Source organism: Perca fluviatilis, chromosome 11 (genome assembly GCF_010015445.1).
Source record: "Perca fluviatilis chromosome 11, GENO_Pfluv_1.0, whole genome shotgun sequence".
Lineage (NCBI taxonomy): Eukaryota > Metazoa > Chordata > Actinopteri > Perciformes > Percidae > Perca > Perca fluviatilis.
In genome coordinates, this window is record NC_053122.1 from 3,204,060 (window position 1) to 3,229,703 (window position 25,644).

General features: G+C 41.3%; 1 protein-coding gene across 4 annotated transcripts; it reads right to left on the reverse strand.

Moving 5' to 3' along the window:
- Window positions 1-227: 227 nt before the first annotated feature.
- Window positions 228-25,088, reverse strand: LOC120568005 (cytolytic toxin-alpha-like). Of its 4 annotated transcripts, none has more exons than XR_005640646.1 (5): window positions 25,006-25,088; window positions 13,572-13,679; window positions 9,012-11,765; window positions 2,062-2,165; window positions 228-338 (listed from the first exon to the last, which is right to left on the reverse strand). XR_005640646.1 is itself a non-coding variant. In XM_039815175.1 (5 exons), the coding sequence occupies exons 2-4, from the start codon at window positions 13,669-13,671 to the stop codon at window positions 2,143-2,145; spliced, it is 2,877 nt and encodes a 958-aa protein (XP_039671109.1). In that variant the 5' UTR covers window positions 13,672-13,679; window positions 25,006-25,088; the 3' UTR covers window positions 228-338; window positions 2,107-2,142. The 4 variants fall into 4 exon arrangements, 3 of the variants coding, with proteins under 3 accessions (XP_039671109.1, XP_039671107.1, XP_039671108.1); XM_039815175.1 differs by having other exon boundaries at window positions 2,107-2,165; XM_039815173.1 differs by lacking the exons at window positions 228-338; window positions 2,062-2,165 and having other exon boundaries at window positions 8,489-11,765.
- Between the last annotated feature and the right edge of the window lie 556 nt (window positions 25,089-25,644).

Sequence of the window (25,644 nt, forward strand, 5' to 3'; positions counted from 1 at the left end):
AAACCTACCTTGAACAATTTCTCCTTTTCTATGGAGCCTCTTTTTTTTTATCTATCTACTTCAGAATCAGAATACTTTATTGATCCCCTCAGGGAAAGTGTTATGACACAGTATCTATTACTGCACTGCTTTTACATAATATAAAAACCTATCCACAGTCATTAAGCAACAGGAACTGGGGCATGCAACAGCACATTAACAGAAGAGAATTGATGTACTTGCAGTGAAGATGGGTGTGATCCTCTGAGGCACAGCTGTAGTTTCAGACATTATATAGTCTCTGAGAAACGCCCTAGATCTTTATTCATTAATAGGAGGCGGCACAGAAATGGCATGACCTGCAGAGTGTAGAGCGAGGAAAAAAGTCAGTTCAAGTACATAATCTCTGTTTGCCTTTGTGTTGATAAATGTCACAGATTTCAATAAAAAACACAATCTTTAGTAGAAATTACTTCTTATAAAAGGTCTTACATTTTCTGTAGATTATCCTGTAGGCATTTACAATGGTCTACTAGCTGTACCAGTGTTTTTTCGGTTTACTCTTGTAACAAAAAGCATTAATAGGTTAATATTGAAGTATAAGAGTAATGTTGATGACAGTTCTATGACAGTGAATGAGTAGAAAATCGTGCAATTTTTCTTTCACTGTCAGGTTTAAACGAAGGTTTCTGGGAAACTTGTGGTCTTGTCACTAACTCAGTTGTGTGTTAACACTGTTTATATAAAATGAGCTACAGAGTAAACTAAAGCAGAAGTGCCCTTTCTTTGTTCTTTTTGTATTTTATGAGTTTGGGCTGCGATAAGGACCACCAGAAACATTGTGGTTGTGTTGACAACAGTTCTTCTGCGGTGAGTTAAATTTGCTCTCATGATAGTCAACTTTCTAATGATTGATAAAGCATTTCAGCAATTTTCTTTAACTTTCAGGTTTAGACGGTGAGTTTTTCAGAAATGGTCTCACTTGTTGTCAAGTCGGTTTATGTCCCTGTTTATCTCTGACCTCTGCTAATAAGATTAACCCGTTTCCATCAATATTTTCTAATGCAATACTTCAAAATGCGCATAAAAATACTTTGAAGGAAACATGACTTGTCAGATAAAAGCAAGTGCCTTGCAGTGGAAGGTGGTGAAATATGTGGACAATTTATTAAAGTACATTTTAAAGTACATTTGAGAAGCGTGCACAAGGAGGCTAAGCAAGCTTACCATAACAAGGTAAAGGAGAACGCAAAGCCCTCTTTGCCCAAAACAGAAGCTAAACTCGTCACAGGGCAACATGTGACATATTCCGGGACCTCCCTACATAGTTGGACATCTCAATGTTAAAGTTACACCCTTTTGTTAGACAAAGAAGGTGGAGAATGGAATGTGACTTTGCAGCTTCTCTCGCCCCCATTGGACAGAGATCAATTACTTAGGAAAGTCACCTAACCGCTGAGTGGCAGCAGCCGGAGGCTGAGATTGAACTTGGTATGATTGATATGAGGAACACATCAGGTCATGCTGTTGCATAAGAACACTGAACCAACTGGTTCATGGGATGTATCTTGTGCTTTTGTTTTTCTGAAACTCTTTACGCTAAATACTGGACCAATGTCAAAGACTGTTGTTCACTTAGACACAAGTAGTGCGATACTTCAAAATGCGCATAAAAATACATTGATGGAAACATGACTTGTGTCAGATAAAAGGAAGTGACTTACAGTGGAAGGTGGCAAAATATGTGGACAATTTATTAAAGGGAAAAATTCCCACGAATTTGAAAGTACATTTGAGAAGCGTGCACAAGGAGGCTAACCTAGCTTACCTTAACAAGGTAAAGGAGAACGCAAAGCCCTCTGTGCCCGAAACAGAAGCTAACCCCGGTACAGGCCATGGATGTATGTCGATTTAAATAAAAACAAATGAAAAATGGTTGGTCACGGAAAGCTTGTATCATGTGGACACACCGACCGGCTGTTAATCAGAATTCCTCACGGGGCCGACAGAAAAAACACAATATAGCTTTAAATGGAAGTATTTTGAAAAGTAGCAAAAAATGGAAAAGTAAAGTACAAGTACCTCCAAACTGAACTAAAGTACATTACAGTAAATGTAGTCATTTACTTTGCAGCGTTTCTGTCCAATGGATTGAAGTGGACGTCAGCAGACTGACCTGAAAGGTCCTGGAAGAGAGAACGGTCAGTGTGGACTTTATGGCAAACTAAGATGAATGTTGCGTCGCCATGGTGCAACCAAAATATCGACACAACTTTAGTATCAAACTAACAAATTTTAAAGTATCATTTAGTGAATTTACACCCTAACTTAAGAGAGAATGTACACACAGCTGGTGCAACAGGCTGCTGGAAGAGAGTAAAGAAAGCCACACTGACACATCAGAGGACAACAGACAACACTTGAGGCATAATAACATTTATATATTGGTTGTTATTGAATAATTGCTCCATCTTTCAGTGGTAGCCATCGTATTACCCCACAGGACAATAACATGCGAGTAAATACACATCAGTATCAGGAGTCATTTAATCTTGTCTTGTCTTCATGTTTTTAAATCTCCAAGAAAATAAACTTAATATCTAATCTAATAGTAGATAAACATGTTAAACTGAGCAGGAAGCTGTTAACCCAGTGTAAAAATATGAACAGGGTTAAAGAAAAGAAATGTGTTCATACCTTTATGTGAACATCCTTATACTAAAATTTGTATTTCTGATTAAAATGTATTTTCAAAAAAAAAATTCTTTATGATTCAGGAGGACAGGACAATAACATGTTAATGAATACATATCAATACAATAATTCTTTAACATTATTCACATTAATTATGTTTTTCATATCTCAGAGAAAATATATTGAAGAGTAGATAAAAGAAACTTAAAAATGTAACAAGAATCTGATATTGCGGTTTGAAAACCTGAATTAAACAATAATGTAAATACATATGTTTGGGTTTGCAGAGATAGAGCTGCAGACTTATACATTGGTGGTGATGGTGACAGAAAGGTAATGGTCCAAAAACAAAATGTGGTCACAATTAAATATTTATCATCACACATGTTATTTTGTGTTTCCCTTCTTGGTGAACAGCACATGCAAATAATTCTGCAGGAATACTTTTGTACAAATGAAAAGGCTTTATCTAGGATTGAGTTGTTCTCTAGTTTAAGTCTAAGTATCTCAGTATCGAGACTCTGTGTCACGTTTTTTCTTTATTATCTATGTCAGGATGGATCTCCTCTTTGTCTTGGTGGTTATCTGTTTAGGTCTTGTATGCGTTTAGATAAAAAAACAAAAAGGCCAAATCCAGGGGTGGAACGGTACACAGAAGTCACGGTTCGGTTCATACCTCGGTTCAGACATCACGGTTCCGTACGAGTTCGGTACAATGGAGAGAAAAGCAAAACCAAAAATTCAGAAGGCAATTTTTTTTTTTATTGTGCATGTCCAGTGTTTCCCACAGATTCAAAAGCGATTTGTGCCATAACATTATTTATTATACGTTTATTTGATTCACAGCTGCTACATATAGTGTTTTGACAACCCAACTGCATTTTACCGAAAACTTGCGACTAGTTAACTTTCTAAAGCAGGCGCAATCGCTTGTTTGCTAAGAGTCGGGTCGGTGATTGTGAATGTGTGATTGTGTAAAGGTGTTCACCACATAGATACCAACCTTTAGTGAACTTGTGAATTTTCGCCAGCCGTCTTCTCTCCTTGATTGAGAGACAGACGCTGTGTGTGAGCGAGACACAATTGACGGAGAGATGGAGGAGAGCAGGGAAAGGAAATGTAGAATAACGTGTTTTAAATAGCGTTTAAAAAAAAATGATAACGACATGCAATGTGCGGCGGCCGGTGTTGATAGTTTGGCGCACTGCCACACGTTAGTGTGGGAAAACACTGATGTCTCAGGCTGTACCACCTAGTGTCATACAGTCTCTCCCCTGAGCTAGCTGCAACAGCCTAGAGTGTGTAAAGTAAGATGTCAACAATAAGTACCCCAAATCTTCTCCAGACTCCATCTGTAACTTTTAAACAAAATAAGACAATCAGCTATAAAACAGAAAATACAGCATCTCTGTTCTCTGCAAAGACGAGCTAAATTACCTGATTAATGCAACTTTCTCACAACGTCTCCGGGACATTTTTCACCACATACTGTAAAGCTGCTCCCTGCCTGGCTAAAGGTAATATAGTTAGCCTAAAGAAACAAGGCATCTGTCCCAACTAACGTTACGGTTCGGAGCCGCGACGCTGGAAAAGTACCACTAATCTACAACAGCAGTCTTATCCACCACTCTCTTGCCTGTACTACTGTAACTGACTGGTCCTCTAACTCTTGTGGGTCGCCACCACTCGCCATACTCGTCCTTAGTGCTGCTATCTCTGACTCATTAAAACTGCATACATAGGCAGAGATCGGCTACATAGTAGGGCTGGGCGTATCGATCTAAATATCGATAGTATCGATACCAAGATGAGTATTGGTATCGGATCGATACTGTCGTGATGAGATCGATACTTTTGTTGCAGTTTCTCTCAGAGTTCATGTGAGCACAGCGTCTCTCCAATTCTGTGCGCAGTGTGCAAACAGCGCTTTTTTTTTTTTTTTTTTTTTTTTTTTTTTTTCTCCCTTTTTTTTTTTTTTTTTTTTTTCTCCCTGCTCTGCCAGAGGCGGAGAGCGGAGAGTCCGAACAGTTATATTCATTTTTATACATTGTGGCTTTGGTTTACTTATTTTGCACAACTGACATTAATTTTCTATATTCTATATGTATTCTATATGATATCTGTGTGTAATGGTTTTTGGTTGTGTTGTTGACTTTGTTATATTTATATTTTGTCACTGTATATTATTATTTTTTTTTTATACCATTACATTGTTTTATATTGTTCTAGTTAGTAAATAAAAACATTTAGATTTGCCTGTGTTTTATCATGATCATAATCAACTAACTAAAGGCAAAATCACAAAATTATTCAATGATTGTGAGTTATAAGTAAAAAGTATCGGAATCGGTATCGGTATCGGCGATACTAGCCCTGTATTTACTTGGTATCGGATCGATACCAAAATTCCCAGTATCGCCCACCCCTACTACATAGGCAGCACGCCAATCAGCTTCAGAGCTAAAGCGGCGCTACAGATTAGGTGTCCCTAAAGAACCCGCGTATCTAACCATAGTTCCGCATTACATTAGTTCCACATTACATTAATTAATTTGCACGCAAGTTTTATTTATTTTTATACCACGTATTCTACGTGTAAATCCATGCACAGAACCATGACGCAGGGACCGTTTCGGTTCTATACGAATAGATTAGGGCTGCAACAACGAATGGATAAAATCGATAAAATTCGATTACTAAAAAAGTTGGCAACGAATTTCATTATCGATTCGTTGTGTCGCGCAACTATTATGCCACTCAGTCGCGGAGATAAAAAACTTTTTTAGTTTAGCGCAGAAAGAAGCAGCGCGATGCGGCGTGGTATGAAGGTAAATATGGTGCAAAACGTGAGAGCTTGTAGAATACAATGTGAGAACTTGCAGAACAAAAAAATTGAACTTGTATGTTAAAATTTGCACTTGTAAAATAAAAATTTGCACTTGTAAAATAAAAATTTGCACTTGTAAAATAAAAATTTGCACTTGTAAAATAAAATGTGCACTTGTAAAATAAAAATGTGCACTTGTAAAATAAAAATTTGCACTTGTAAAAATTATTCACATTTGAAGTCACAAAAGAAAAAAACATGAGAGCTTGTAAAAAAATCTGAACTTGTAAATTGAAATTTGCACTTGCAAAAAAATATTCACAAATGTGTAGATTGATATTTGCATGAACACAATGACAGCTGCAAACTTGTAATGCAACATTTACTCATGTACTTTTTTTTTACTCAGGTTGATTTTCCATCACAACCACAACTCAGTGATTACAACCTCTCGAATCTGTCACTGTATGCGCTCTCACCCCAAAGAGGCAAATCTGCGTCGACTTTTGCAACACTTGTTGCGATACATTTGGTGCAAAACTAATTTGTACCTGTGGACTTAGGCTGTGGAGCTCTGATCCAACAGAACGGGGAAAGCAGGGTTTCTATTGCCAGATGAGGGACAACTCTGTCTGGCTTATTTAGCTATGTCGCATGGAAGCCTGGTTGAATAGCAAGCTAGCGTTAGCTAACTAACCAACCAGCCTGATTCTAAATACCTTTTAATTATCTTAACACTTTTAACAGTCAAACTGAAACACTGGCGGTGAGCTCCAGGTCCTGCAGACGGACCGTCACCAGCGGTATCGGCCGCGAGCAACATCGCTATTATGGCCAGAAAGCCGCTGCCGACCTCGACCTGCAGTCGGAGCTCCAGCGGGACACGGAGAGCCCCGGCACCCGGTAGCGCTCACCGCTAGTGTTGGTGGAATAGCAAGCTAGCGTTAGCTAACTAACCAGCTTCTAAATAAATACCTTTTAGTTATCTAAACACTTTAACAGTCAAACTGAAACACTGGTGGTGAGCTCCAGGTCCTGCAGCCGCAGACGGACCGTCATCAGCGGGTAACACGTGCCAAGTTCTGCATCCCTGCCAAGACTTCCATCCATAAGGGGAAATAATGATTTTATAAGGCAAAGTAGCTACTGTTTAATTAAAATGTAGGCTATATACATTCCTTTGTCATGTTCATCAATGATGATTATAATTTTATAACGTTTAGAGACATCAATGTTTTATCAGACTATCATTTCCTTGCTACCTGGGTGCAAATCTCGCAGCAACGAGGGTTAAGAGATGACGCATTATTCGGCAAAATGATTGCTGCTGCCCGCGAGGTGGATGTAATTCTGCAGAAGCTATTGTTGCTGCCCAAGCGGGTGCAATGATTGGCAGTGAGGCACAACATCAGCAAAGCAAGCTGTGGTCATGGCCGGGGGATGTGCCGATGCTACCGGGTGCGGGGCTCTCCGTGTCCCGCTGGAGCTCCGACTGCAGGTCGAGGTCGGCAGCGAAGCTTTCTGGCAATAATAGCGATGTTGCTCCGCTGGCTGATACCCGCAGGCTGATACCCGCTGGTGACGGTCCGTCTGCAGGACCTGGAGCTCACCGCCAGTGTTTCAGTTTGACTGTTAAAAAGTGTTAAGATAATTAAAAGGTATTTATTTAGAATCAGGCTGGTTGGTTAGTTAGCTAACGCTAGCTTGCTATTCAACCAGGCTTCCATGCGACATAGCTAAATAAGCCGGACAGAGTTGTCCCTCATCTGGCGATAGAAACCCTGCTTTCCCCGTTCTGTTGGATCGGACGCGCCACCGCCTAAGTCCACAGGTACAAATTAGTTTTGCACCAAATGTATCGCAAACAAGTGTTGCAAAAGTCGAAGCAGATTTGCCTCTTTGTGATGGCGAGAGCGCATACAGTGACAGATTCGAGAGGTTGTAATCACTGAGTTGTGGTTGTGATGGAAAATCAACCTGAGTAAAAAAAAAGTACATGAGTAAATGTTGCATTACAAGTTTGCAGCTGTCATTGTGTTCATGCAAATATCAATCTACACATTTGTGAATATTTTTTCTACAAGTGCAAATTTCAATTTCAGATTTTTTTACAAGCTCTCATGTTTTTTTCTTTTTGTGACTTCAAATGTGAATAATTTTTACAAGTGCAAATTTTTATTTTACAAGTGCGAATTTTTATTTTACAAGTGCAAATTTTTATTTTACAAGTGCAAATTTTTATTTTACAAGTGCAAATTTTTACATACAAGTTCAATTTTTTTGTTCTGCAAGTTCTCACATTGTATTCTACAAGCTCTCACGTTTTGCACCATATTTACCTTCATACATGGAGCGGCGCAGTACAGAGCGAAAGAAAAGAAAAAGAGCAGAGCGGGGGTAGAGGAAATACGGAGAGAGACCGAAGAGACCCGTAACGTTGTTCTGAAACACACAGCGGAGGCGGAGAAATCAGTACGACCTAAGTCATCCAAGGTGTGGGAGCATTTCACACTAAATAAATCAAAAACATGTTAATTGCAAGATAAGAAAAAGCGACACGGCATGGCACGGGCGCACCACGGTGATGAGTCGGCACCTAAAACGTAAACAGTGGAGTCCTTGACAAGGAGGAAGGGAGTTCAACAGCACGGTAAAGTCACTACACAATCCTACTTCTGTTCCGTTTTGAAGTTGTCATATATATTCTGTTCTTTGTCCCATATCAGTTATTAATGACAAATATATTAGTGTGTGGTGTATAAATGAACTTAACTTGCACTTACTACAATGATGGTAATAATTTAATGAATAAGTGTGTGTGTGTGTTTGTGTCTGTCTGTCTGTCTGTCTGTCTGTCTGTCTGTCTGTCTGTCTGTCTGTCTTTGTGTGTCTTCTCTGTATCTGCTATTTGGGTTACTTACCTTTACACAACTATTAACTAAAACAACAAGTATGTATGTATTGAGTTGATGTAAATTAATGCTTTTTTGTTTTTTTTATCCGATTCATCGATTAATCGAAAAAATAATCAACAGATTAATCGATTATTAAAATAATCGTTAGATGCAGCCCTAGAATAGATGTACCGCTGCAAACCTAACGACTTCCAGGGACCGAACTCGTTGCTCCCAGCCTGGCTTGGCCTCAGAACTCTCTCCCTCAATAAGCATGTCAATGTACTCGGAAGTAGAGAGAGGATCTGGCTTCAGTGTTTTCTCTTTAAGTTTGTTGAAACACTCCCTAGATCTCTTTATCAGTGTGTTCACCTCAGCCACTGGAAAATAACCAAATATCCCATTGATCTCCTCAAGCTTGGCTAGCCAAGTTTTAACCTGCTTCTGCAAATCTTCATATGGCTTCTCAAACTGCTTTCTTTCTCCGAGGACTTTTTTCGTCATTGTCAAGCTTTTGGTGTCTATGACATTTAAAGCAACAAAGAACCTCTTCATGCCTTTTGTTCCCATGTTCCAACACATCTGATCAAATCCTCCATCTTCATCATCATACTCACTCATGCTGTCTGCTGCAGATGATTTGTTGTCTGTAAACAATGCTGAATTATTAAATTTGAAGTGAACTGGAAGCCCATCTTTTGTTTTAGGACATGGGACACCTGAAGCAGTGATTGCCTCTAGAACTGGTGGTTGCTGGCTGTCTGCAGATGTCACCAGAACCCGGATGTTTTCTGCCACATCTTTGCCAAAGATTGAGAGCACAGAATCCAACAAACATTTCTGTGATGGTGTGAGTCGTGCTAAAGCAGACTGAGCTACGAAACACACAGCGGCAATTTCACTGAAACACTCAGCAGAGAAGAGACTGCGTAGCTGTGCAATGATCTCCTCATCTCTTTCTATGCCTCCTGTATCTTCAAAGCCTGGAGTGTCAACAATGGTCAGTGAGTAGTTGATTTGAAAACCATCCTGGTGGTTGACTTTGTACACAGTGATTTCAGAGGTCTTGCTTTCAGCTTGTGATCTGGACTGATCCTCATCAATTAATTTGAATCTGAAACTGTCGTTCCATTCTACACCAACTATGTAGTTGATCATCGCATTGATCAGAGTAGACTTTCCTGATCCGGTCACCCCAAAAAGCATTATAGTGCAATTCTGCCTTGTGCTTTCTTTGCCAAAACTGAATCTTCGGCATCCACCGATGTTCATATCTTCTTCTGTCAGAGTCAGTTTGTAAACTGATGGTGAATCAGAATTCATCCTTTTGCTTGTACTTCTGAGGGATTCTGTTAGCGTAAACTTTGTTGTGCGGACGTTAACAGGGATGCTTTCTTTGCTTCTGCCAGCTTCACCACAATCACATCTGACCCTGACAACATATTCTGTCTCTGACTGAAGCTCTGATATTATTGCCTTTTCAGCTCCTGCCATCATTTCATTCCATTGGAGATCTTCCTCTTTCATCCCGTTGTCTGTTTTGGCGTACTCCACGATGTAGCTCAAAATGTGGACATCTTGTCCAAGCTCAGCAGGTTTCTCCCAGCTAACAGATATCTCTCTTGAGTTTGGTTCAACTCGAGGTTTTCCAGGAGGGCTGCAAGGTAACGTTTTAGTGGAACCACTGACTTCATTGGCTGGCCCAACACCTACTGAGGTCACTGCTCTGCATCTGAACATATACTCTGTGTTCGGACTCAGATCGCTCACTGTGACTTCTTCAGCTTTTGATGCTGTCTTCTGTTTCCATCCATCCTCTCCACTGACACAGTACTCAACAGAGTAGGAGGTGATGTCCTCTGCTCCAAATCTGGGTGGAGAAACCTTCAGAGTCACACTGTTGTGGTCTATATCACTTACTGTCACTGTTTCAGGCTTTGATGGCGGCTCAAAGTTCTCATTGATAGAATTGCCTTTTTGATAAAGGTAGATGCTTGAACCTTTCTGTGTCTCATTTGTTGAACCCGCTGTCAGGAACTTAATCTTCTTGTTCTCCTTGTTGGCCTCTGCAAAGTCACTGAAGAGCTTTGCTTTACACCACATTTCTTCTGATGCTGTTTTTGAGGTGTACCATTGTTCCTTCTCTACATCGTAAATATGTGTATCTTGAGGGTCTTCTGGTGTTTGTTTTAAGTAGTTTGATAAAGCTGAGAGGTACGGTTCAGCACTTCCAATTGAGGTGAAGACAAAACACACAGCATGGTCTGCACTGAGACTTTCTTTGTACAGATGATTTTGAGATGGAACGATCTTGGTGTTTTTCATCATGTTGGTGAAAGACATCAATGTGTCAATTTCTCTCTCTTTACAGTCCGTCCACTCGTTCAGGTTTTTGCTGTTGAAAGGAGAAGAATGTCTCTTCTTCAGGATCTCTGCGAGCCCATCCTCCTCTTCTCCTCCTCCTCGGATTGACGGAAGTTTCTTTGCCAAGGTTTGTTGGAAGTCCAGCTTGAACTCAGAGCACATTTCTCTAACTTTTTTAATCTTTTTGCTAATCTGTGGGAACTGCTGTGCAGTGGTGGTTCTCAGTGCATCATTGTACCTTATTTCCAGCTCACTGAAGTCCTCTAGGACATTTTGTGATTTTTTAACTAATCTTGTACTTATCTGACGGACGAGTTTAGCAGCAGAAGAATCTAAAGTTGTCAAGGGCAACAGCCAGACCTTCATTGGTACTGCATTTTCTCCGTTGGCTCCCAACAGTTTTGGGAGGCTTTGGTAGACTTCTACAGCATCCTGAAAGGTTGTAGGAGATTTCTGAAGGGAAAAGTCTCCAAAGAATCTGCAGGAGAATTTGTCAACATTTTCTCTGTCCTTGTCTTCCATTGTCAGGGAACCTTCACCCTCTATTGTAATGCTGGGTATCTTATTGATCATCACCTTCAAGTTGCCCTGAATGTCTTGATGATCTTCCTTTTCGGACACCTCACGGTCAAAGACAAAGAAGGCTTGTGCCCCATAAAGAATAGCTGTGACTACATGTGTTGCTAATCCTTTATCAAAGACATACGGATGCTTCACATTGCCTCTTCCAAGATGATCCATCGACAGTTCCTTGACCTTTGTGGTAGCTTTGTAATTCAGAGTTACTCTGGCCTGATTTTTGGAAGTCTTACTGTCATTCAGGTATTTGGCCGATCCTCCAACCTGTACCAGTCCACTAAAAAAACTTGCCTTAAGTGATGCTTCAACATTTAGTGCTGAAGTTTTATCTGCAATTGATTCAGAGGCAACTATCTCAAAATCATTATAGTTCTGCGGTCTTTCTCTGATATGATCTTTCAGGTCATCACAGTCCCACAGTGTCATTCCTGCAAAAGAAAAAACATAAATTAAGTTAAACTTTCAGAACCACCAGACAGGAGAAGGTGTTGTTACGTCCTATAAGACAGATACAAACTGAATTTATTTCGAAAGTCTCAGCATCCTCATCATACTTGGAAACTTCCTTAATAAATGTTGTTTGTTCAGTGATGTAAGTTCTCTGAGAGCATTATTGATAACAGTTTGTTGTACAAATTGATTCCTGTATTTATTTGTTATTCATATAAATGTTTAATATGTTTATGTTAATGTATGCACCGATCAGCTATGCTATAATGATAAATCAGAATACTTTATTGATACCCTCAGGGAAATTGGAGGATAACAAGGCTTGTGGTATAGACTGCTGTCCATGTGTTTTACTGGTCTTTTATTTCATGGTGTCCCACCTGATTCTATTGCATCTGTAGTATTAGTCATCAAGGCTAAGGCTGCTAAGTTAAATAGCATGGATAACTACAGTCCTTTTGCCCTTGCAAGTATTCTTTCCAAAGTGCTGGAGAGAATATTGCTTACAAGTTCAAAAAGGTTTGTTCTCACTACTGATAACCAATTTGGATTAAAAAGAAAACATAGCACTGATATGTGTATTTATGCTTTAAAGGAAATTGTTGCATAATATAGAAGCCAAAATACCCCTGTATTTATGTGTTTTATTGATGCATCCAAGTCCTTCGACAGAAGTAATCATGAAAAATGATATATGAAATTATTATGTAGAGGTGTCCCAAGGTATATAATTACAAAATTAGGGTTTTGATATGCCAATCAGACAATGCAGGTTGAATAGGGCACTGTCAACCCCTTTTCATGTAAACAATGGATGGTTATATGGATGATCTCTCGAGACAATTGAATTGTACAATTGAGTTTAAGACGTTGCATTGGAGACACCATGTAAATCATTTAATGTATGCTGATGACCTGGTCATTCAAAGTCCTTATAGTGCTCGGCTCCAGCAATTATTGAGGGTTTGCTTACCGTATGGCACGGATTATGATATTTAATTTAATGCAAATAAAAAAGCAATGTCATGGTTGTAAGAAGCAAAGATATTTTCCCAGATTTCCAGTTGTGTGATAATCCTCTATCCATGCAAGCAAATAAAAAATCTTAGCCACTTTATAATGATGTATATAATTTGAACGAGGCTACACACAGGCCAACATATTGCTTTGCAAGTTTAGTATGTGTTCTGCAACTGTAAAATATAACTTATTTAGAGCTTTCTGTACTCCGATGTATACAGCTCGTCTCTGGTGGAGTTACAGGAAAAGTAGTTTGTGCAAACTCACTCTGGCATACAATGATACAATGAGGCTGCTGCTTTGAGTCGCCATATGGCATAGTGCCAGCCACTTGTTTGTTAACACTGGTGTTTCTACACATGAGGCACTATTAAGGCAATTGATGTAGGATGAGTCAGAAAGTACCATCATAGAGGCTCTAACAAGTCCTAGAAAGAGCTGCTTTTGATTTTCATCTGAACTCAGAAAACACTAGTAAGACAGCATGCACACAAATTCTTAAAGTGACAGATGTATTGTATTTGTATGTATTTTATATTATTGTTGTGTATTTCCTGCTATGGACCCATTGTGAGTCTGAAATAAAGATATATTATCCCAATTACGTAAAAAGTAAAATATCTCCCGGTGCAGTAAGTGATCACATTAAAATAATCTGGATCGCCATAATAAACGAGCTAAACTGATCAAAAGATCTTTGTTAATAAACGTTATTGAATATGAGTACACTGAAAGTTTGGTTGTGCAGCGTTAAGAATCCTTACCAGGGATGATTGAGTCTTGGCGGCAGTCGTAGAACATCCCGAGGCAGAAAGGCCGGCCGAGCGCCGCCATCTCTATCGTCCAGCTGGCTCCAGAGTCCATTGCTCAGCCTGGACTAGACAAAAATGGAAAACAGCTTTGTTAGTTCCGTTCTCTGACTGAAATATTTGTGATATGTTAAACCACACTCACAATTTGACTTTAATTTGGTGCAACATAAATTAACATTATTCATCATTAATTATGATATTATTTACCTTAAGGTGGCAATTGCAATGTATATAAACACTGACCCTTAATGGGTATATGTAGGCATGTATGTTATGTATGTATGTATGTATGTATGTATGTATGTATGTATGTATGTATGTATGTATGTATGTATGTATGTATGTATGTATGTATGTATGTATGTATGTTATGTATGTATGTATGTATGTATGTATGTATGTATGTTTTTGCCACCTGGGGCTGGGTGCATGAGAATGAACCAGCAGCAATCTGAGATTTTGTCCCCAGAGGCTTTCTTTCCACATTGGACATGAAACTTTCAAAAATCTGGACTTCAGATTCCCCATACTGCAGATTTTGCAACAATGGACATTGCTGCCAGCTGCTCTCTGTGCTTTCACATAGCTACACCATTTCCCCAGATTTGCTATTAAATAGATTTCAACCCATTTGATTGCATTACAGATTTGAGACTAGTTATTACTTGTGCAGTATTTGAAGTGCAGTGTGGAAAGTTGAATTTGGTTTTGATTTCTAAGATGTTTTCCCTTCCATTGTCTTTACCTGGTCAACAGCTTTAATATCTTCTGATTTAATTAACTGTATCTGTTTTTGTTTCAAATGGAATGCTAGTCACTAATCACTGTGTGTAAAACCAGCTAAACATATTTTGTTAAGAGAAATAACCTTCTTGATACAAGATGAGGAGTCAGATGATGAGGTCAGAGAAGGACATGAATTTCTTTTATAGATTATGATTTAGTTCTTACAACTGTGCTAATGTCTACATTTTTGTTCAGTAACTTTTATAGTGATATGGTGGACTGTTAGGTTGTAAAAAGTTAAAACCATGCTTATGTTTTATATTTTAAATAATAAATTGTATGCTGCAGTCAGGTTATGAAAATAGGAATGGAATCTAGAATGAATTGCCTACTAAGGCAAAAAAGCTGGTTATTTCTCTCCCCCTCTCTTCCTGTCTTTGGTTAAATTGATTAAGTTAAAACCAACTATTAACATATGAAGAGAAACGTCTCTTTGAGTCTCCAAACTCCTGGTGCCAAGTCTGGGTTAGAACAAAGGAAATGCAAACTCTGTAAACTTGAATATAATCAGCACTACCAAGATAAATGACCTTTGTCTGTGACCTGTAGCAAACTGGAAATCAGAGGTGTGTCCTTAACCTGAGGGACATATAATTCGGATCCTGAGAGATATTCAGGGCTTCAATCTGTGACCCCGACAGGGGAAGCATGTTGAAGTCCGCTGTTTACAGCGTATTGTTTTGTCATGTCGCATGGCTGCTACCTGTGTCCCCACAAGGGGAAGCAGGTCTGCAGTCTGCTGCTGGCAGTGTTTTATGTTTTATGTTTGATCGTGTTTTGACTGTCTTTTTCATCGTCTTGTTCATTAAACCCTTTGCTTAATCTTTCAATTGGACCCAAGCCTCTCCTTCCTCCAGAAATCAAACGATCACGTCTTTTAGAGATTTCTTAACATTAGCTCTCTCTTTTCAGCAGCAAACTTTTACAACAATTATGTGCATTCAAACTGCCGCACGTGTGTACCACCGGGATACATTGGTACAGATTGGAGAATATGCAGGACACTTTATTACAGACGGAATACTCGACACACTTCGCAAGCTTACCTGCTATGGAGACCAGCACCTCAGCCTGCGGTGTCACCTGATGCCGCTAGCCAGTAAGGGGACATCCAAAGCGATGAAAGGCAGAACGAGGGCAGGAGTATGAGCTAGGTGGAAAACTAACGCTAGCCGGCCACCTGTCTCATCCATCCTGCTTGCAAATGTCATTAGACAACAAACTGGACTACATCCAACTTCAACGAAACTCCCAATGTGAGTTCAGAGACTGCTGTGTTTATGTTTTTGTGGAAACATGGCTGAACAACAGTGTACCGGACTATCCAGCTACCAGGCCTGCTAGCCTTCCGGGCAGATGTTGCTCTGTCGAGTAAGACTCGTGGAGGTGGGCTTTGTTAACACGGACTGGTGCAGAAATGGGGGGCTTGGATCCAACTAACTGCTAACTGCTGGTGGAGTTTGTGACTGTTAGATGCCGACCATTCTACATTACACGCAAATTCACGGCTGTGTTTATACTCGGTGTTTACAGCCAACCAAGCGCTAATGCTACCAATGCGTTAGCTGAACTTTATGGAGCCTATAATATGTGCACTAAATGTAGCCTGTTTTGTATATTGTTTTTATATAATGTCGTTTTTATATATTTTAAATGTGTAACACCACTTGAGCCACGGTGAAACGTTTCGTGTATATGGTTGAAATGACAATAAAATACATTTGAGTTGACTCTGTCTCACTGTCTATTATTTCTGTAAACGGTAGGCATGGCTTGGGAGTGAACTGGTAGGGAATAGAAGCAAGTGCATTCTTTTTTTTTTTTCTTTTGACACCGACGATGAGGACGCTGGCGCTGGTTATTCGCCGCTTCTCCGTCTGCTATTCATCTGCTATTCGTCTGCTATTCTCTTGTGTTTGTGTTCGCTGGACCCCCTACCTCTGGACAGCCTCTGTACCTCTGGACAGTCTCTCTGCTGGTTCCGAAGCCGCCGGGGCTCCTTGACCGGACTCTTGCCGCCGTCGGGTTAGCCGCTAGCTAGCTGCCCCCGTTCACCAAAAACGCGGTGGCGCAAATCCTAGCTGCTCGGCTAACCCGATTGCTGACCTCCTCCTCACAGGCAACCTCCACCAGATGCGAGCAGCGACCAAGACTAGACATTCCTCTCCTTCGGTCATGCTGTGGATCATTTTGGCAATCACCTCATTCATCCATCTCCACCTCCACCTCTGTGCTCCTAGCCCACGGCTAACCACTATCACGCAGGCTCTCCGTCCCTCCGCTTCGGCATCATGATCAAATATTCAACTCTGCAACTGGTCCAATTCGTCAACTACTCCATTCCATCCTGCATCCCAGTCATCAAACAGCTCCGGACTTCTACGTCGACCCGTTACATCCACAGAAGCTCCGCCCGCCAAGTTAGTTTTCTTCCACCACGGACAATCCATTCCATCCATCTGGTCACCTGCACGCTCTGTTGCACCTGTCCCACGTCATCTGAATGCTTCACCCACTGGTTCACATAGGGCTGAACGCATCATCAGGCTACACAGAAAACCCGGACCGGACTACAGTGCTTTCCCCACTTCACATACACTCAATCATACTCTCCAATCATTTGCTAATCGGCTCACTGTCCCCCCTCAACTGCAATACCCCCACACCCCAACGACCACACGCACTGCTAACCGGGACAACCTCAGATCTCTCAAGCCTGCCCCCATCCCACCACCCTCTCAACCAACTTTTGCCCTCCTCAAACCCGATCGGCTCAACAATAAAGCCCCTGCCCTCCATGAACTAATCCTCGACAACACTCTTGACTTCCTTCTGCTCACCAAAAACCTGGCAACAACCCAACGACTTCTTCTCCCTCAACGAAGCATCCCCCTGGCTACAACTACATCTGCAAACCCCGCCCCTCCCACCGTGGAGGTGCCCCCGCCGATCATTTTCAATCAGAACTTCCGGATCACAGAACTCACCCTCCCCTCAGTATCATCGTTTGAATATCTCGCCTTCAAAACTCTTTCCTCCATGACAGTCATCCTCATTTACCGGCCACCTAAACCAAATCCCTCCTTCCTCTCTGATTTTACTGAACTCCTCACACTAGCCTCATCTCTCTCTCCACGTCTGCTGCTACTCGGTGACTTAAACATCCACATGGACTCCCCCACATGCAAGCTCTCATCAGAATTCAAAATTTTACTGGATAACTTCTCTCTCACCCAACATGTCACATTCCCCCACCCATGAAAAGGTCACATCCTCGACCTGGTCTGCTCCACCAACCAACCAGTGCTCGACCTCCATCCATGCCTCTTTCCCTCTCTGATCACAAACTGATACGGTTCACCATCCCTTCTCCAACCCCACGCCCCGCCTCCTCAGAGAAATCACCTTCCGCAACCTCAAATCTATCAATCCCCACCATCTCTCTGACCTGCTCTCCAACACTCTCCACCTGGACTCAACCCTCACCTCACCCGATGACCTCACAGACCACCTCAACTCCACCTTGTCTACCTCCCTCAACACCCTGGCCCCCCTAAAACAAAACCGTCACTTTTAACACCTCTTCACCCTGGTACACACCTGCACTCCGGAAAAATGAAACAAACTGGCCGCCAACTTGAACGTCTGACAAAGAAATCATCCCTCACAGTCCATCATGGAAGCCTATAAATCCCATCTCATCGCCTACAAAGATGCCCTCATTGCTGCCAAATCTGCCTACCTCTCCACCATCCTCACCGACCCCTGCCAAAACCCCAGAACCCTCTTCTCCACATTGAACAACCTCATCAAGCCTCGGACCAACAGCCTCCTTACCTCTACTCCGGATCTCTGCAACTCATTCCTCCACTTTTTCACTGACAAAATCAATCTCATTTACAAATCCCTATCCCCGTTATCTGACCTTCCAGGATCTACTCCAGCACCTACCTTGGACCCTCCTCTCTCCATCCCTCCAGACCTCCCGACCCCTCCTCCACACTTCCTCCTCTCCCAGTTTAACCCAGTCACTCCTCCGGAAATCTCCAAACTCATCAGCTCTTCCAAACCCACTACCTGCTCCCTTGACCCCCTCCCTACTCCACTTCTGAAGTCCTGCCTCCCGGTCCTATGCCCCTACATCACTAACCTCTTCAACTCCTCACTGTCCCTTGGAACTGTCCCTCTGCTTTCAAAACTGCCGCTGTCACCCCAATCCTTAAAAACCTGGTCTGGATCCCTCCTCTCTCAACAACTACCGCCCAATATCCAACCTCCCCTTTCTGTCTAAAACCCTGGAACGCATAGTCGCCTTCACAACTACAAACCCATCTTCTTGCCAATAACCTATTCGAACCTCTCCAATCTGGTTTTCGCCCCCTACACAGCACAGAAACCGCTCTCCTCAAAGTCCTCAACGACCTCCTCACCTTTGCTGACACCGGTTCCCTCAACATCCTCATCCTCCTCGACCTGAGTGCAGCCTTCGATACTGTGAGCCATAACATCCTGCTCACCAGACTCAAAGACCTCGGTATCGACGGTACTGCACTCAGCTGGCTCCACTCCTACCTTTCCAACAGATCCCATTTCATCTCTCCCACAACCACACCTCTGCCACAGCCACAGTCACTCAAGGTGTTCCCCAAGGCTCCCGTACTTGGCCCCCTCCTCTTCATCATCTACATCCTCCCTCTTGGTCAGATACTCCGCCACTTCAACCTGGACTTCCACTGCTATGCTGACGACACCCAGATCTACCTCAGCACCAAATCCCCCCACAATCCTCCCCTCTCCCACATCAACTCCTGTCTGTCAGCTATTAAAACCTGGATGCAACACAACTTCCTCAAACTCAACAGCGACAAAACAGAATTCCTTCTGATCGGCTCCAAATCCACACTCAGCAAAACCAATAACCCCACTCTCACCATCGACGGCACCATTGTCTCCCCATCTCCCCAGGCCCGCAACCTTGGCGTTATCTTTGATTCCACCCTCTCCCTTGAGCCTCACATCCGTCAAGTCATTAAAACCTCCTTCTTTCACCTCCGCAACATCGCACAAAATCAGACCCTCTTTCACACCCCCGCTGCTGAAAGACTCATTCACGCCTTCATCTCCTCCCGACTGGACTACTGCAACTCACTTCTCCTCGGCATCAGCTCTACCAACATCAACCGACTCCAACTGGTCCAGAACTCAGCCGCCCGCCTCATTACCTGCTCCAAATCCTGGCACCACATCACTCCAGTCCTAAAACAACTCCACTGGCTTCCCATTTCCCACCGGATCACCTACAAAATCCTGGTCCTCACCTATAAAGCCCTCCACCATCTGGCCCCCTCATACCTCACGACCTCCTCTCCCCTTACCACCCTCAACACGGTCCCTCAGATCCACCTCAGCCGGTCTCCTCTCCATCCAAAAGTCCAACCTGCGCTGTTTTGGGGACAGAGCCTTCTCCAGAGCAGCTCCCAGGCTCTGGAACTCCCTCCCCAAGAGATCCGCACCTCTGGAGTCCCTCACCATCTTCCAGTCCCGCCTCAAGACCCATCTCTTCACCTCAGCCTACCCATAGTCCACCTGCCCCCTCCCTTTTTCATCTGTATCTTGTTTTGTTCTACTTGTTTTGTTTGCTCGTTTTGTTTTGTTATGTTTTTATAATCTACCCTGCCCTGTAAAAGCGACTTTGAGTCCATGAAAAGCTATATAAATTCAATTTATTATTATTATTATTATTAGAAGGCACCAACTTCTAAAATAAAATCACATTTCTAGTCCATAAATGACCCAATTTAATACATATCTTTCCATCCGTGAAATATCCCTTGGTTGTCTTGATTATGACAACTTGACATTAATCAAAGTGACATTACCAGAAGTTGTCTTAGTCATGACAAGTTTACATTAAATTTATTTGGGATGTCTTTGTAATGACAACTTGACATTAAACAGGATGCCATTACCAGAGTATGTCTTTGTCATGACAACTTGACATAAACAGAAAACCCACCTCTTTTTGTATTCATGACTTGTCTTGACATGTTGACATAATGATTATTATAATTAGATTATTATAGGTTAGAGACCAATTCTAGAACTTGGTCAGATAGATGTGTGACAGGATATTTCACATAACTGGCTGTCATATGTAGCCCAGGCTTAATAATGACACTCCTATATTATTTTATTTTATTTTGAGACATTCCTTTTGTTTTCCAAGTTATTAAAATGTGGTCAAAAGTAGTTAGTAAAATCTATGGGTGAAAATTGCGGAAAATGATTTAACTTTCACTTATTTTTTTGTTAGCTTTGATGGGCTTCTAAACAAGCCAATGGGTGAACTTGGGTCTGTGAGCTGACCAATCAGCTATCAACTAGGCTACGTTAGATCGCTAGATATACGTCTCCTCACGTCCCTTTTGGCGCCTGCATCGGAATGTAGGAGGCTGTTATTCACTCAGTAAGATAAAAAGAATGACATTTAGAGAAATAAATCAATTCTACATACTAAATACTATCTAATACTGGCTATGCTTTGTTGTAAATAGAGCGAAAGAGAGCTGTTCCTGAATCCACTGTCATCACGGAGTTAAAGGAGAACTCCTTAATCTTGATCGTTATACCTATGTGAGTACTGTCTATAGAAAAAACACGAGCCGAATCGGTTCTAGCAACACGGAGCTAATACAGCTAATGCCCAGAGCTCCCACTCAGCTAAAATGGCAGTTATGGGGGCATAAGATAAAGAGTGTCTTTGTGCCTCTTAACAGACACAAAATGCAATTAAAATGTGCAACATGAACAGGGCACAAACATAATTTGGTCCGTTTCCATGTAGTTACATAGTCACTAATATGGTCATAAGTGCTCAATTACCTATTTTTGAGGGTGAAATGAAATCAAATTTTTCACCGCGAAGGCTTGAACGGTCTTCTGGAAGACATCCACCAGACCAGCGGGCGATTGTTGGATTGTTATCGGCCGCCTGAAGCCAGGACGGCGGGCAGGAAGCAGAAGCAGGGACGCCGGCCTGGCCTGCTAGCCCGGCTAAGGAAACCACAACGATCGACACTGACAAGACTTCTACTCACTAACGCCAGATGGATCACACACAAAATGGATATATATATGCCACAAATACACACGGAACTGCTGCGTGACGATTACTACCGAAGCCTGGCTGAACACACTCACTCATCCCAGACAGCAGCTAGCAGCTAACAGGGTAGGTGAATTTAAACAATGGCTAAGTTGCTAAACGCATCTTGTTGTCATGTAAGGTCCCTGTTCATGTTGCACAGACATTTTAATTGCATTTTGTGTCTGTTAAGAGGCACAAAGACACTCTTTATCTTATGCCCCCATAACTGCCATTTTAAATGAGTGGGAGCTCTGGGCATTAGCTGTATTAGCTCCGTGTTGCTAGCACCGATTCTGCATATTGCTTGTGAAAAGGCTAATGATTCTATCTATTGGTTATTGTTAGGTTTTAAAAAAGTTAAACCATTGGTGATGTCTGATAAAAAATATACTTTTAGTTAAATGAACATTGTAGCTAGAAAAAAAACAATGAATCAATACCGATTGCGTCACACCACACTTAATAAGCATTTGTCTGGCTCACACCTTCTCAAGCTTCTAAAGAATCATCAGGTCCTGTCTGACATTTAGCATACTGGAGAAGACTCAGGGGCCTTCCACACGGAGACGCTTTTTTGATGCAAACGCACATGTTTTGCATCGTTTGGGCCAATCATCCAAACGTCCATCTCCTCGTGGATGTCCGCACACCATCTGAAACTCAACCTTGACAAGACTGAGCTCCTTTTCCTTCCAGGGAAGGGCTTGCCTATCCAAGACCTGACTATATATCCCAGGGTGAAAAAATTCGAAAACGGCTCCCTTTTGGCTTCGTTTGGATGGCGAAACCGCATACGTTCGTATCAATGATGTCATCACCACACCCCTCGACCTCTTTTACACCACCCTCTCTTAACCGCAGCCACTGACTGACACACACAACTGTGGTGAAGCTAAGCGAGCATATCCCATCTCCGTGGTTAAACCAGCTCACTTCATCAATACTTTGTCTCTGCTCCCTGACCCTTCCCTCTGGATTCTACACAAGATATATTGCCAACGTTACGCAGCCAACGTTAAACATCGCTAAAGTAGCTGACCGCTCCAGCAGCGACGTAACGTTAACATTAGCTTCTATGGCTATCTGTTTATAAAGTGGAAGTAGACAATTTATCAACTAGCTAGCTAATCTGTCTGCTTATCAACTCCTTGAAAACAGATTATGGTAACTTTTACCATGGCTTATTGTAGAAAGGCTACTGCAAGAAAAACGTATAGATTATCAAAAAGACATTGGATCAATGATATTTGTTTGACTGCCGATGTTAGCTAGCTGCTCGCTGCTAGCACGCTGCAATTGTAACACCTCCCGGGCACAGGTCAGTGACAATGAAAACGTGCTGCCGTTCAATGTAGCTGCTCTCATCGGAATGAGCGATAACGTGCAGCTTCCCAGAAGTCCACAGTCAATGCAGCACATAAAGTCTCACACTGCCCCCTACTGACAACAGTTGGGATAGTACATGTACCCAGAAAGGTGAAATGCTGCTGCACATCATAATTACTTTGACATATCAAACTTAAGAAAAACAAATGTGATCATACATTTGTGTATGTCACACAATCATGCAAAATAAAAAGTAATCCAACAGCACATTATACAATGTAAACAAAGACACGTTTTCTTGCAGCGGCCTTTATAAATTGAGCAGTGGCGAAAGTTATTATAGTCCACGGATGTATTAAGAGAACATTATAATCTAGTCATGTTATGATGAAAAGTGGAAGTTAACTATGCTCTTCTTCTCCATTTTTGGTGAATTTCTGTAGCAGAAACATTGCCGCATATAGGCCTGGAATATGAAGTGGCGTGTTGAGTCTTTTACAAATGGATTTGTTTTGACGCAACTATTCTTGAAATTAATCCAGGGAAGACGTGTAAAAAAAAGATCTTTTTTGGTACGTGTGGACGTGGCCTCATTGTCCCCACAGGAAAGGTAACTGTTGTTTCTGCCTTTTGGGGAGTCACTCCCTGCTGGGCCAGACTTGATTAGAACAAAGGAAATGCATATCTCTGTAAAGTTGAATAGAATTGGCACTACCATGATAAACAACCTTTGTCTGTGACCTGGAGTAACCCTGAATTTAGAGGTGTGTCCTTTTCCTGGAAGAGTTTTTCATTCAAGGAAACACCAACAATTCTAAAGGAATATAATGCTGAAACAGAGGTGATTTCGGGGATGCAAACTGTGACCTGACAGGGGAAGCATGCTTGCAGACCGCTGTTTACAGTGTATTGTTTTGTCATGTCACGGGAGTGGTTCTTATTTGACTCCATCAGGGAGAAACATAGATCCATGTCCGCTGTCCGCAGTGTTTAGTCTTTTATGTTTGATTGTTTTTGTCTTGTCATTTTCATCATGTTTATTAAACCTTTTGCTTAACTTTCAATTGGACCCAAGCCTTTCTTCTAACATTTTTCTAACATTATGAAAAGTAATGTTGCATTTTAACACTATTGCTAGCTGTGAGTATTTTGTTGAATGAATGTTAGTACACATTGTGAGTTTAATTGTTTAACTGGAGTTCATGGTGAAGTAACTTAAAGAGACTAATTTTTTACCGGTTCAGGGAGGGATAAATAAGCATGCATGTCTTAATGCCTCTAAATTACAACACTGTAGCTTAAGTTATGGGAAAATAATACAATTTGAGAGATGTTTACATGCAATTTATAGTGGATAATAATTATAGGGGATAGTGCGCTGAAGCACAGAAGGGAGGGGACAGGATGAGGAGGAGGGAGGAGCAAGCTAGTCTTTGTTTTGTTTGAAAATACTTTGAAGGTCAACAAGAAGTAACATCACCCAGCATCGCTTAGAGCACCTTTAACTAAATAGACATTGAAAAGTTTACTTATGGTACTGCTTTTTTCTTTAAACACAAGGGTCTGACTTTTCAGCAATCCATGCAATATTTATATTGATATATCAGTCTGTACCAAAGTGGTGGACTGACATTTCTAACCTTAGATGGCAATGTCTGTTAATATGGCTACAGGCGTATTTTACTTCCAATACACTTTGCAAACTTCTATCAATAGTCAAAGGCTTTATAAAAAAGCAAAAAGTAAAAGGTGGACTTCTAAACTTGTTGTAAATCTGTTAGATTCCATTCTATAAAAACTCTGAACAAAGCCTCTCTCATCTGTTTGAATAGGTATCATAAATTGTTACACTGTTTTCCTTCCTGCAGATGTATTTGTATAAACCTACCTTGAACAATTTTTCCTTTTCTATTGAGCCTCATTTTTATCTACTTCAGAATCAGAATACTTTATTGATCCCCTCAGGGAAATTGTTATGACACAGTATCTATTACTGCATTGCTTTTACATAATATAAAAACATATCCACAGTCATTAGTTAAGCAACAAGAAACTGCAGGACTCTTACTCCACAGCAGAACTGGGGCATGCAACATCACATTAACAAACAAGAATGAATGTACTTACAGTGAAGATGTGTGTGATCCTTTAAAGCACAGCTGTAGTTTCAGATATTATATCCTTTCTGAGAGAGAAACGCCCCTAGATCTTTATTCATTACTAGGAGGCGGCACAGAGGAGAATCAGGCTGATTTCCCAGAAATGGCATGACCTGCAGAGTGTCGGGGGAGGAGAAAAGTCAGTTCAAGTATATAACCTCTTGCTTTTGTGATGATGATGAATGTCACAGATTTCAATAAAAAAAAACACACAGGACTATTTCTTTAGTAGAAAGTACTTCTTAGAAAATCATTGCTACAGCTCACAAGGGTTCTTGGTGACTTAGCATTGCCCAATTTCTTACACTATTACTGCACTGTAAAATATTACAGACCCATTTAGTTATGTCCACTTATTTCTTTATTTTAACTGAACGAGCTTATACAAGTTGTCGATTTTGAACTCAACTTTATGAGTTTTTGAAAGTTAAACTTGCATTTATTCGTTGGGTTGACTATTTAAAAAAATGTATGTGTTGATTGAACTTAGGTATGTAAGTTAAGTTATCAACCAATTGCAGTCAGGACTGCAACTGGTTCATTGGCTGGCCAATTCCCATGATGCAAGGCGGTAAATAGAGTGTTGTTAAAATTTGCTGAAAAGTTT